The sequence below is a fragment of the Melozone crissalis genome, unplaced genomic scaffold (assembly GCF_028551555.1).
Source record: "Melozone crissalis strain CALT ecotype California unplaced genomic scaffold, PUWL_Pcris_2 ptg000018l_1, whole genome shotgun sequence".
NCBI lineage: Eukaryota > Metazoa > Chordata > Aves > Passeriformes > Passerellidae > Melozone > Melozone crissalis.
This window is the reverse complement of record NW_026535796.1, coordinates 8,512,151-8,524,733: the sequence shown is the minus strand read 5'-3', so window position 1 is coordinate 8,524,733 and position 12,583 is coordinate 8,512,151. Positions and strand designations below refer to the sequence as shown.

At 40.7% G+C, this 12,583-nt stretch overlaps 1 protein-coding gene across 5 annotated transcripts in view; it reads right to left on the bottom strand.

The window, feature by feature from the left end:
• KCNC1 (potassium voltage-gated channel subfamily C member 1) overlaps positions 1-12,583 on the bottom strand; it is a 122,896-nt gene that overhangs the window by 14,686 nt on the left and 95,627 nt on the right. Inside the window, exons 3-4 of one of the 5 annotated variants that reach the window (XM_054275611.1) lie at positions 6,889-7,077; positions 3,077-4,939 (exon numbers count right to left, since the gene is read on the bottom strand). The exons of 1 other annotated variant lie outside the window; for it this stretch is intronic. In XM_054275611.1, coding sequence (XP_054131586.1) covers positions 4,803-4,939; positions 6,889-7,077 — 326 coding nt within the window. In that variant the 3' untranslated portion in view covers positions 3,077-4,802. Of the gene's footprint in view, positions 1-3,076; positions 4,940-6,888; positions 7,078-12,583 lie in introns of those variants that run through there. 3 more of the 5 variants (XM_054275612.1, XM_054275610.1, XM_054275614.1) reach the window with 3 other exon arrangements.

The following is a 12,583-nucleotide window of genomic DNA, read 5'->3' as shown; positions in this document are numbered from 1 at the left end:
TTCCCTGGGCTTAAGCCTTGAGTGCTCTTGTGCTGCTGTGACTCACAGTCAGCAGCCTCTGCACAGGCTGTGTCATCCCTGCTAAGCCCTTTGAGTCCAGAGGCACTGCAGGTACCTCAGAGTAACAGCTGAACTAACACAAATGTAACATTTTGCCTTTTGCTGCCCAAGGAATCTCTAGCTTGGGCAGCAGGAAAAACGGTGGAAGCCTCAGAGCACGCACTTTTAATATTTGGTGTCTGGACATGTTGGGACCCATGCACTTGCATGAAGTTTTTTAAGTGTTCAGGTGAATGCTGAGAGTTGAAAACCTGGCTTTGCCAGGCTGAGACAGGGAAGATATCTTGTTATAGCATTTGCTTTGTCAGATAACGAAAGTCAAGAGATGCAGTTCTGGACCTGTTTTTTAACATTTGGTTAAATTTGAATTCAAATATTGTTCTTGATTGCAAATGAACATTTGTATTTCCCTAGGAGAAAAACTGGGCACTTACAGTCCTAGATGAATGCAGAGGCTTTGGGAGTCCTGAACAAACAGGTATTTTATGCCCAGACTCAAGTAAGTGAGTGACTTAAAAATAACCTGCATCATTTAAGCATGTTTTCCTGAAGTGAAGGTAGTTTGTGTGTGAGCTCAGAGGCAAAGTTCCTTCCAGGATTTATATGTAAAGCAGAAAAGTAGGCTGCCTTGTCTTGAAATTATGAAAGGGATATGCAAACTGGCAGGGTAATATCTTCAGGATGTCTTTTTTGTAAGCAGCTTTGTGCTCAGTTCTTTTTTGAACGCTCTTGCCTTAGCCCTGCTTGCTCTCTTCTGTATTTCAGTCGGCTCATTTGTCCTAGCAGACATTTGTTTCAGTGATGTATTTTCTTTTTGGCCCTGAAACTTTAAGGAGAGAGGAGGCAATTTACATGAAAAATCACTTTATCCAGATTAATGACTGCTGCACTTGACTGTTATCACAGTGGTTTTAGCTAGGTTTTTGTGGGTTTTTTTTGGTAGAGTGAAAAAGCAGAAACCTCTTCTCAGAAATTTCTTCCGTCTGAAATTTCAATTGTGGAGACACATCAGGTTGGTCCAGAAAAAATGAGTACCTTCATGCAGTCAGAGGAAAAGCTATATATGTAGAAGTTGTGGTTGAGCTTTAAATGTTAGCAATTAATATGCCACTAATTACTTGACAGTGGGTACAGATGAAGGGCCAGCACTGGGTCTTAGAGGTGGGAACTCACTGCTGAAAGCTGAGTTTAGAGAGGAGGAAGCACAGATGTTCCTTTACAGCTGGAAACAGGCAGAATATAACTGAGCTGCAAAACCAACTTCTGCTCTTACTTGCAGTGGTGTGAACTCAGGAGTAGCTGGTGGCATTACTGAAGCCTGAAGTCAGAATCTACCCACATGGATAGTTTTAATGCTTTAATAAAGACATGCACCTCCTGTAGGGAGAGGGGGCAGGCATGAAGGAATTAATGTTTTAATCATAGTACCCAAGCAAAAGCTCCTTTACTGCAAGGCAGCTGGGACGATGTGGTAAATTTCCCTTAGGATTCAATGCAATAACTTGTGAGATTTTCCACTTCTCGTTTCCCTCTCACCCTGTGTTGTCAGATCTGCCGCTGTTGTGCAAGGGGAACTCTGGGGTCAAACAGATCTTAAGCTTTAGAGCATCTCTTGAAGGGCAGTGGATGGTTCTGTTTCTGAAGGGTTTATAGAAGTCACCCAGAAGACATGGTTACCTGAAATCAGACTGAGCAGAGAGGGGAACCTAACTGAAAACGAGAGTAAGGAATGTAAAATGTAGCACAGAATGACAGTTGTCCCCAACCTGTCCTCTAAGGCTCAGATAGATGCAAAGTGCAGTGGAAGGTGAAGACCTACATGGGATTTACAGGGCTGAATTGTTGGTATTCCTTATAGTGATGGAGAATTAGCCCTGGGCCCTTCAGTCAGTGTTAAATAAAAAATGGAGTAGATAAATCTATTTCTGGATTCTTAATACATTATAAGAGGAAAAGTTCATTAAGCAAATCCTGGATGAATCTGGATCTTACCTCTGGAGGTAAGAAATTTATCTTCTGAGAATGGCGTCATAGAAACAGTGTGAGAAAAATAGATCTTGGGAGAAACTAAAGCAGAAATCAAGTACCTAATGCTGTACCAAGGACTACAAAGGAGTTCTCTAATTATGTAGAGCCTTTCCTCTATCCCTAAAACACAGCTTGAGGTCTTCCTTGTGTTTCTTTTGGAGTAGAGTTTTGTGATGACAAGGTCCAGCTGCAGTTGAGGGTTATTTGTGTATAATTTAGCACTTACCAGAGCCATGAGTGTTTCTCCTGGTTTTTTTTTTTTTTGGGTTTAATCTCTACTTCCTCCAGACTATAGGGACATTATTCCTTTACATTTCCATTCTGATCAGTAGTTGCAGATACTGTGGGTTGCCTAGAAGATTGCCAGCTTTTTGGAAGTTCCTCACATGAGGATAAAGGTGTGTATCCTTCCTTTATAGAAGTACTTTACCAAAAATGCTCAGGCAACTACAATGCTGTTGGCACACAGTCCATAGTTGACATTTGTAGCATCTAAAATGAAATTTAATCCCATTGTGTTTCTCAGATCTTACTGGTGCATGTTTTGTGTGGCAAATCAAGTGTGACTCGGACACGTGGATTTCCTTCTGTTTCGGATCAGGTGAAGTGGTGTGGCTCAGTGATGAACAAGTGAAGGACGGGGCCCGAAGAAGTAAGAAAAACTGAATTCATTTAATCAGCTAAAAAGACAAACATTTATTATTGTTGGGGAGGGAAAAGGAAGATACCTAGATCATTATAGGGGTTTTTAATCTTCCCTTGTAAAATTACTAATGGTGTGAATTCTTTAGACATCGGTTGTATCAAGTGTTTGCAGGCTTCATTTATTATCTACTAACCAAAATTAGCATTGTAGAACCAAAGCAATACCAAGCTTTTCTCCTACATTTCTGTTGAGAACACTGTATTTATTCAAGATTTTAGAAGCAAGTCTCTGGAAACCCCTGATTGCTTCAGAAAAGGATTCCCCTTTACACTATACAGCAGGCACTGAAACCATGATACAAAATTTATTTTCATGCTAGAATTGTTTTGCATAACATTGTGCATGCATTTTACTCAGTACTAAATTGCATACAATGCTGTTGTCTTGTTTCTTAAACTTTGAGACCATTTATACTTGAGTATTTTCCTGATTTTGTACTATAAGTCCCAGTTTTAAAATAACACCTCTTTTGTTTAAAATTCATACTGATTACTTAATATGAACAATTTATGAAGGGTCTTTACGTTGGATCTATACATCAATAAAATACAACATAACCAGAGCTGGAAAATTAACCAGCTGTTACTGTCAGGTCCGAAGGAAGGTCCCATGTGTCACAAGCATGCCAACAAAAACAGACAGGAAAAAGTTTTTCTTATTTTTATACACTTCTAGTTGGATTAAAAGTTCTTGATTTCCATGTTGGTGTGATGAACTGTGAAGGCGTGGTCAATATGACCGATGACTGCCTGATTGCACTTTTTAAAACCATTACTCTTTATCTTGTATACAAAAAGAAGCGATCCATAGCAAAGAAATGTACAGTTTTATAATGTTTTACATTTTCGCTACAACAATGTATGTAAAAGTAAAGAGCTTTGAAAGAAAATATATAACTTTGCTTTTTTTTTTTCTTTTTTCTCCTTAATCATACATTTGCAGTGTTTCTTGTGTGTGTGTTGTTTTGTTGGTTTGTTTTTTGTTTTTTGGTTTTTTTTTTTCATTTTCATTTTTGTCTTCATGCAAGTCATGCTTTGGAACAAAAAAATAGATTAAAAAAAAGAAAGATCTTCTACAGTTTTGTTACATTTTGGCCGTAGAAAAAGCCTGCATCTCTAGTACAACTCCAGAACCACGAAGAATCATCCATAAAACCTGCATGGAGCGAGTTAACTTTGTCCAAATGAGAAGGTCTTCTATGCCTGCACAGTTCCACAGAGATGTTTATTAGCCATCAATGTTCATCTCCATCTTGCCTTGTCAGGTCACTCTGACTGCCTCTGTTGGCATATATTTAGCAATGACTGGACTTTCTTTGCAAAGATCTGCATGTAAAGAATACAATCAGTACTTGAGCTTCTTCCCTGCGCTTTTCACATCAAGCTCGGCATCTTAGTGTTAAAGGAAGGAGGAAAAGGTGAGATAGCTACATGCAGAGGCAGCCATATTCTTCTTCAACAGGATTTTTTTTCCCATGCAGTCAGCCAGACTGAGACCTCTCTACAGTGTGTCTGAGTATTGCTTTCAGCTTAAAATAGGTGCCCATGCAAAGTTTCATCCTACTGTGCTTGTTTGCTCAAACTCCTGCAGGGTTCCTATGGCTCAAAAATATCCTGAGAAAAGCAAAATCTTCCATCGTTGGCATGTTTCAGCATCGACTAAACGCCTAACCCATTCCATACAGAGCCAGTAGATCCACCATTAGCCACAATAAGCATATACTAGCAGGATGCACCAGGAAGGAAGCCATCTGGTGCATCTACCCTTCATCCTATGTAGTGATACCATGCAGCACGTATGGCCCACCAGTGCTACGCCAATGCCTGCCTATTGTCATCTGAGTGCTATTTAGGAGTGTTGTCACCTAAGCATCAGAAGTAACACCGTTTGCAGCGGGTGCTACTGTGAGACATTGCATCTTCAGACTTAGTCACCTGGACTATATGCAACATCGCATAGGCTAATTGAAAGTAAAGCTTTTTAGACCATTCTCTGCTACTGATCCATGCTACAAAATAGATGGGATGGGAGACCAAGAACGTCTCACTGGGCTAGGAGAGCTGTAGGGCGCAGACACTGAGGATAATCCTATCGCTTTTCCACTTATGCCAGCTATGCTGTTAAGGCTCCGTGACATTTCGTAACCTTCATTTAAAAGAAAAATGCAAAGTACAGCATTGGATCAATGACAGAATGGACTAAGAATGAGGTCAACATCGTAGCCAGTTCAATAGCATCTGCATGCACGGACATGCCGAGAGTAGTATCGCTTGCAACATGACTCAGAATGCCGTTGGAATACAGAAAAAATTTAAAATATATACATTTTAAAAAAAAATCATCATTTCTCAAGATGGTCAGGCTATGTAATTGATCCTACAGGCAGCAACATGGTTGTGCCCTAAAAAAAAGAAGAGTCAGTGGGAGGGATTTTCTATGTCTCCGTCATACACTCACACATACCTCTCCCTTCCACTTCATGCATTGTGACCTCAGGCAAAATTAAGGTTTGTGGTATCTTTGTGGGGCAGGAGGGGGACAAGGCAGCAAAATCCATAGAATTGAATGTGTTGCTGTAGAGATACTACTCCTTTGTTCTCAGCATTAAAAAAAAAAGAAAAGAAAAAGAAAGAAAACAAAATTGCATGCATTCAATTTCCCTCCCTCCCTCCCCCCTTCTTTTTCAAGCATGCATGTAAACAGCTCAGCAAGTGTACAGAGAGTTGCACAAACTATGGATGAAATTCTGTTGGAACAACAATTAAGATGCTCTCAACATGTTTCAAACAGGCCAACAATATGCTGACGTATATTACTCTTTAGCCAACCAGCCTCTGTTTCATTCAGGAACGAGAGGAGGTTGCAGTGCATCGTGAAAACCATACATTCCCCATCCCAAAGGATGTGCCATTTGGAGTGTTCCCCCTGATCCACTGGAACCACCTGAACTCGCCCAGGCTGAATGAACACGGCCAATGCTTATCCAATACAGAATCAAGTAAAACACTTTGCTACAAAGGTAAATTTTAGAGGATATACTTTCATATGAAAGTCTTGTGGTCCTACTATATCTTTGTTGATGATAAGCTTATAAATGCATACACTATCTATAACTGGCATTTACTATAACTATTGCCCATCATACAATGGCACATGGGAATTCCATACTCCATACTCAGTGTATGGTTATGTCATACAATCTTTGCAGTTTTAAAATATTGACTCTATCTTATACTATATACAGTACACCAGTGGTAAACACTGATTTGAAGAGAGTGAATTCTTTTACAATTTTCCCATTCCTTTGATGCATATAGATGTAGATCTAATTTTGGGTTTGTATGGTTGCCTCACATTAAATTATTTAAGCAAAACAGTCTCTTTTAACAAGGGAATGCTTTTTTAATGGGATTTTACTTCTGTTGCTAAATAGATTATTCTGGCTACTTCTGAGAGGTTCATACCTGTCAGAAGTCTGAGAAACTAACTAATAATGATTTATTTATGTAAGGATTTTAGATGGATTATTTTCTCATTTTAAGAAACCTGTGCCAACAGATGTCCATGCTTTTCTTTCTCTCTTGAACTAACCAGCTGTGAATATCCAAATATTTCATTTTCGTGCTCTGTTGAGGTCACTAAATAATAATTTCTTATTTTCTTGAGTATGTTTTGCTTTTGTGTTTTATCACTTCTGTCTGCCACCTCCAAGTCTGTGCTCCTCAGAGTCTGGTAAGCTCTGTGAGCTTTCCAAGTGGCAAACCTTCATTGCTATGATACATTAATTGGTCTCTCCTTATGGGATGGGCTAATTTAAGGACATAGTAGAGCATCCTCCACTAAAGCTTCCTGCACCAGCTGGGGTGGAAGACTCGACTGCCTAGCATATCTGCACGGGGTAGTTACAGCTCCTCAGGCTTTTCTTTCTGAAAGAAATAGGTTAGAAACTCCAAATGCAGACATCAGGTGGTGGTTTCCAGCCCAAACGTGCATCTCTACAGCAAGCGCACTATCGCGTGCTACAGCTAAGCTGACTTTCTCTTAATTATTTAAACCGGTTGCTAGCTATGTGGTACAGGGCCCCAGCTACATACCCTTTCTTATTCCTCCATCAGGCGGGCAGGGATATTCCCCGGTTGATAAGAGGAAGCAGGGTCCATATCTCTCCCGAGTGCCAGAGCGGGTAAAGGGCAGGCCCTCATCAGGCGTAATAGCCTGGTCTATGTGGGGACAGTCTTCGTTTGCCAGCGCCGCCTTGGCCACCTCACCATTCAGTTTCGAATCTTCAAACATATAAGCAGAAGGCTATTGAAACACTATGCACTGTTTATTAGAGTTCAGGTGCAAATTAAGGGTTCACAGCTAAAGACTTCTATAGCGACACTCTAAAAGGTAGCACATCTGTCCTAGACACTGCGTTCATGTGCACTGCACCAAAATAAAATAAAGTCTGTTAAGTGGGAGGAGAAACAAAAGATGATCCCATTAGGTGTGACAGCAGCCACCTGTACGTCCGCACTGAGGGGCCCTTTCAGAAGGGGGCGTGCAGTGGTTCCTAGTCCTGCGAGCAGAAGACCGCGTTAGAAATCAGAGTATGTTTTTGCATGACATTGGATGGTGCATGGATGACCTGTTTGTCATGGAGCCTACTGTCGCTCAGAGCTCTGGAGAGGCAGTGGACTGAGAGTTGTTTGAGTATTTGAGTATATTCTGTTTGTGCTGGTTTACACCCATGTGCGGTATTACTGAGGGGGAAATTCCTGCTCTTCCCCTCCCCAAAATTTACCCAGATGGTTTTATAGCATCTCCAGTATCAGTCATGCAGAATGGCTGTACACGTTTTAGACACACAGAGTACGTTACTATGGAAATACGACAGCAGAACGTGGATTTAAAGAAAACCCAATCCATTTTCTGATGTTCTCCTCTGAAACACATACAGTATTTGCAATGCCAGCACAGGACGCTACATACACAAAACACTACAGCAGGCCATGAATTTGGAAACTAGATAGAGTAAAATTTACTCTTGGCTACAAATAGCGACAAGAGGTTGTTAGATTTGCCCATTTTGCTCTACACATTCCCATGAGGATAGACTGAGAATCATATGTTTTCTCTGTGTGACTGGGTTTTACATTTATAAAACAATTTAAAGTGCTATTTAGTGTAGGATTTTTTTAGGGTTTTAAAGTGCAAATTAGTGTATTGAGAATATACTCGAAATATGGCACAGCTCAATATGAGTATTTTGGTTGAAGGGAAGGAAAAACAGTCAAAATGTGCTTTCTGAAGCTCCACAAATGCCGAGATATGTTAACTGAGCAGTACTGGCAGCATCCTACACCTCGGTTGCACAATGCTTATTACCTAGACACTGTAAGGCAATGGGTGATCCTGCAAGTCTTTAAGGAAAGAAATTCAATGGATAGACTTAATTTCAGTTCCCATTCTACATTCATGTACTGGCTTGTTCTAAATGCTATATAATATCATCATTTAATTTGCAATTATTTTGAAGCCAGCTAATAAAACAAGCCTCAAAGAAAAAAAAAATACAGTTAGGTAGAGTTTGGAGGTATGATTTTGATCATCTGATGGACAACAGATAGGTAGAAGGCAGAAGCATTTCTAAGTTATGTTTCTTACTTTACATATACACACACACACACACACACAGGTGTACATGACACACACTGTGCACCTATCATGCACCAATAGTTGCATTCTAGGCCTTTATTTTTCTTCTATTTAGATGTCACTGGCTTGTCACAACATAAACTGTCTTTGCTGTGCATCTCACCTCTGCCTCCATTTTTCTTTGTGTAGAATCAGCCAATTATTTCCCCTGAGAGGGATGTAGTAATGTTTTGTTTTGTTCTGTGAGCAATGAAATAATTAGGTCTCTCAACACATTTAAAAATGTGGCAAAAGCTGTAGGGGCATTTTAATACTTGTAGACACTAATTTCAATAGGATTCTAGAGTTTTAAGGTTTCACTGCGTTGCAATTTCTTTCTGTTCATACTAATCACTGCTATTTAATACCACTCTGAACAAAAACCTGGCATGGCTGCCATAGAAACCGTGACACTGCAGGTACTGAGCCATGTATTTAAAAATCACTTAACTGTGTTTGGGGAGAGCTGCAGTCCTCCTGGGGAGGAGCAAGAACTGGGCTGCTTTATAAGCCTCTACTGCTACAAGCTGGTAGCTCTTATCCTGAAATGAGGCAGCTGAGTCAGCAGAGCTCTGCGCTGAAATCTCTGAGACACCCACTGCTGCTCCCAAGCCCAGGTTTGCAAATGAAATTCTTGGTGATCGAGGGCAAATTGATCCATTCAGGAGCTCAAAACAAGTCTGAGCAGAGTGGTTGTGGCTGCTCACTGGTAACAGCCATTGATTCTTTTGGGAGCAGCTTGCAGGCTCTGTTGTGCTTGAATGGCAACAAAATTGACCTTCTTCAAATTAATTTCTTAAATTGCATTATAAATCTCTAGTAGCTTGAGCTGGAACTTGCTCTTACAGCCTCTTCAGGGTCCCTTAGCGCTGATGATTTTTCCTCTATGCTTGTTAAAATTCCACAACCTTGTTATTTTATTTCCATTCAAGAGGAAGAGAACAGAATATCTGGAGATGTGGGCAAATTACTGAACTATCCTATTAATGTCCCTTGAACATTACAGTTACGGGCCATGCCTTAGGGATCACATTCTGGATAGCCATGCTAATCCACAATGACAGCTTGGGTGAATATTTAGGAAGCAGAGAAATTGCCAGCACAGAACACTGCATCCATTGCTGGTGTATGTAAGTAAGTGCTAAGTAGAGTAGTTGTGTTCCAAACCACTGGTTACAGTACCTAATTCTCTGGAGAGTGATTAGGTGATTAGTCTGTTACAGAAGTAAAGGAAACATAAACATCACTGATGCCATCAGTCCACAGTTAGAAGTTCCCATTGTTTTAACTAGCAATTGATGTGCTGAACAATTTTAGGAATAAGGTCTAAAGATGGAATGAAATTACATTATTTCAGGTTGATTTCTTCAATTTCTATTTGCATGTTTGCTTTTTCCAAGACTGACCATGTGTTTGAGAACTGCAGATAAAGAAAAACTATGCAAGCATTGCTGTCTGGTGACTCTGAGTCCAATTATACTAATGACAACATTTTCCAGGTGCTTAAAACTTCTAAGGGTTGATTTTGGCCTAACAAACTTGTGAGTCCTTCCATCCCTGCTAGCAGAATCTGAATTAGGCTCATACAGCATTTTTGTTCTTTAGGTTCTGTTCTATGAAGAGAAGTCAATATTATCATCTCTGTTTTACAGATGGGTAAAACTACCATGCAGTGAGGTGACTTGCCTACTGCTATGTAAGAGGTTATTTATAACAAAATCTTCTGACTCTCAGCTTGGCACTTTATCTCCCTAATTGTCCTATCTGTGAATACCTAGCAAACTGCACCAGCTCAAAACATTCTCCTGCAGAGATTTGGCTGAGAGGGTGAAGAAAATATTCAGCGTATTTCCCAGGTGAATAATTTGTGTCACAACTACATCATTTGTGTGGTTTCCACTTTCTTTTTTTTTTCCCTATCTCATCCCTCTTCATTTGTAGAAAAGTACATTAAAATGCCTTGTGTGTTTCCAAGCAAATGCTGGATTTCAAAATGGGGGGAAAGAATTCTGAAAAATATCCCTACTTAGGAGAACTGCTGGATTTTGCATTAATGTACTCTGCTTATTGTGGAGAAGCACAGTAGAGCTGCCCATGTACCTGCTGCTCCATTACTCATCTCTTTTGCCACAGCAAATGGTTGTAAATTGTTACAGTGGTTTTACCAGTGCTGCTGGTTTTGATTATAATCAAGAGTCTGACACTGACTCTCCAACTATTTGAATTGCACCTTATGTTCAGAGTATCAGTAGACATAATTGTATGATACGTTTATTGACCTCACTCTATGCTTAGAAATGTGGCACTTGTGCTGAAATGGTTCCTGCGTGGGGAAAGTCACCCCAGTCCTCTTCCCTGGAGCAAACACTGCCATTCTCCAACAGCTGCCAAGAAACAAGTTCATGGCCTACCCTGTAGGTATTGTCCGAAGTTATGTTGGGGTCAGGGGTGGTGGCAATTCTCCCTGCTTCATCTCAGGATTGTCGCTGTGCCCCCAAACCTCCAGGTCTTCCTCTCCCATGTGTTTACAGACCTGTGCAGTGGTCACTTACTCCAAAGGCTGGATGAGTTGAAAGGTACTCTCAGAGGGGATAATTTTCAGTGTTTACAGGATCACTTTGCCTGAAACAGGGCAGAGAGAAACCCCACAATCCATAGCAAGGTATCCAAGCATAGTCACCCACGAGTCAATGTCTGAACACACGCACAGTGACAGATTTGTCCACATTCTGCTAAAGAAAATGGGGTTTTCTCAGCTCTAGATCAGAAACAGAGCAAATAGGAGACATAGTTTTGGGGTTTTTTGGTCAAATGAGGTGACTGACAATTTCCTCCAGAAGAACAGAGAAAGTGTTGCTCCTACCCTTGTTTAAAGATTGAAAGAGATAAGGACAGAGCTTGAGTACCTACAGCTTTCCTAAACAGACATTGGGTGACTTCAGAGCTTGTTTTGAGGGAAGGGTTTGACAGGCAGGAAGCAGGCAGGAGCAACTGAGAACAGGGCCAGGAAAGTAAGTTTCTTGGAAGATGAATATCTTGCCATTATTACTGTTTGTAGATAGTCCCACTCCTGATCAACTGAGGGTCCTTGGGTTCTTTTTCAGAACATGGGGGTGATTTTCATTTTAAATGTGCCGTTAATGTTTACAGTAGCTGCCTGAAGAGTTTTATGAAGAAGGATCTCCATGAGATTCCCTAAGAGTAGAGACCTTTAATCCAGCTGGCTCCCTGAAGAAAGTATTGGTATGTGTTCCACAAATTAATTACTCTTCTGTATTTCAGTCCTGTCATACTCTCCTGGTGATGTAAAAGGGTTGTTACTGTAGCAAACATTATCTGTGTCATACTGTGCTGGCAATGGGGAATTCTTCTTGAGAAGATGGGTTTCCCTGGCTTTTGGGATCGTGACAGAAAGCTACAGGAGCAGGGGTGGCACAGCTGAGGTGAGGGTGGAGAATTGCTGTGCTCTAGCTTTTCTTAGCTACAAGGCTCTTATCTGGAAGTGGGAAGTAGAGCAGCCGTGAGGCTGCTGGAGGACAGATTTTCCCAGCTGTCTTTTTCTTAAGAAAAAAAAAAAGGCAAGGATTTTACATTCCTTTTTGCATCCTGGTTTTGCAGCAGCACTTTTGCCTGATAATTGTTGTGTTAAGCAATGATTACGATTAAATTAGGAGTAGGAATTCAAGTATTCAAAGATATTTACTTTCATTTGTGGAGGAGTTAAGAGCTGCTTGCTATCTGAAAATATGCATTGACTTTATATCCCTAGATTTTACTTCCCTAGTCAGCCAGCTAGAGAATATACCTCACTGGACCTGTTTGTGAACAGAGAAGGGCTTGTGGGTGACGTTATGGTTGGAGGCATCTTGGGCACAGGAATCATGAAATGATACAGTTTTTGATTCCTAGAGAGTAAGAAAGGGGGGGTCAGCGGAACTGCTACCTTGAACTTCTTGAGGCAGACATTAAGAGCCTGGTTGACAGAGTCCCTTGGGAGGCAATCCTGAAGGGTAAACAAGTCAGGAAGGCTGAACATTTTTCAATAAGTAAATCCTAAAGGCACAGGAAAAGGCTGTCCCTGTGTGCCAAAGAATGATCTGGTGAAAGGAG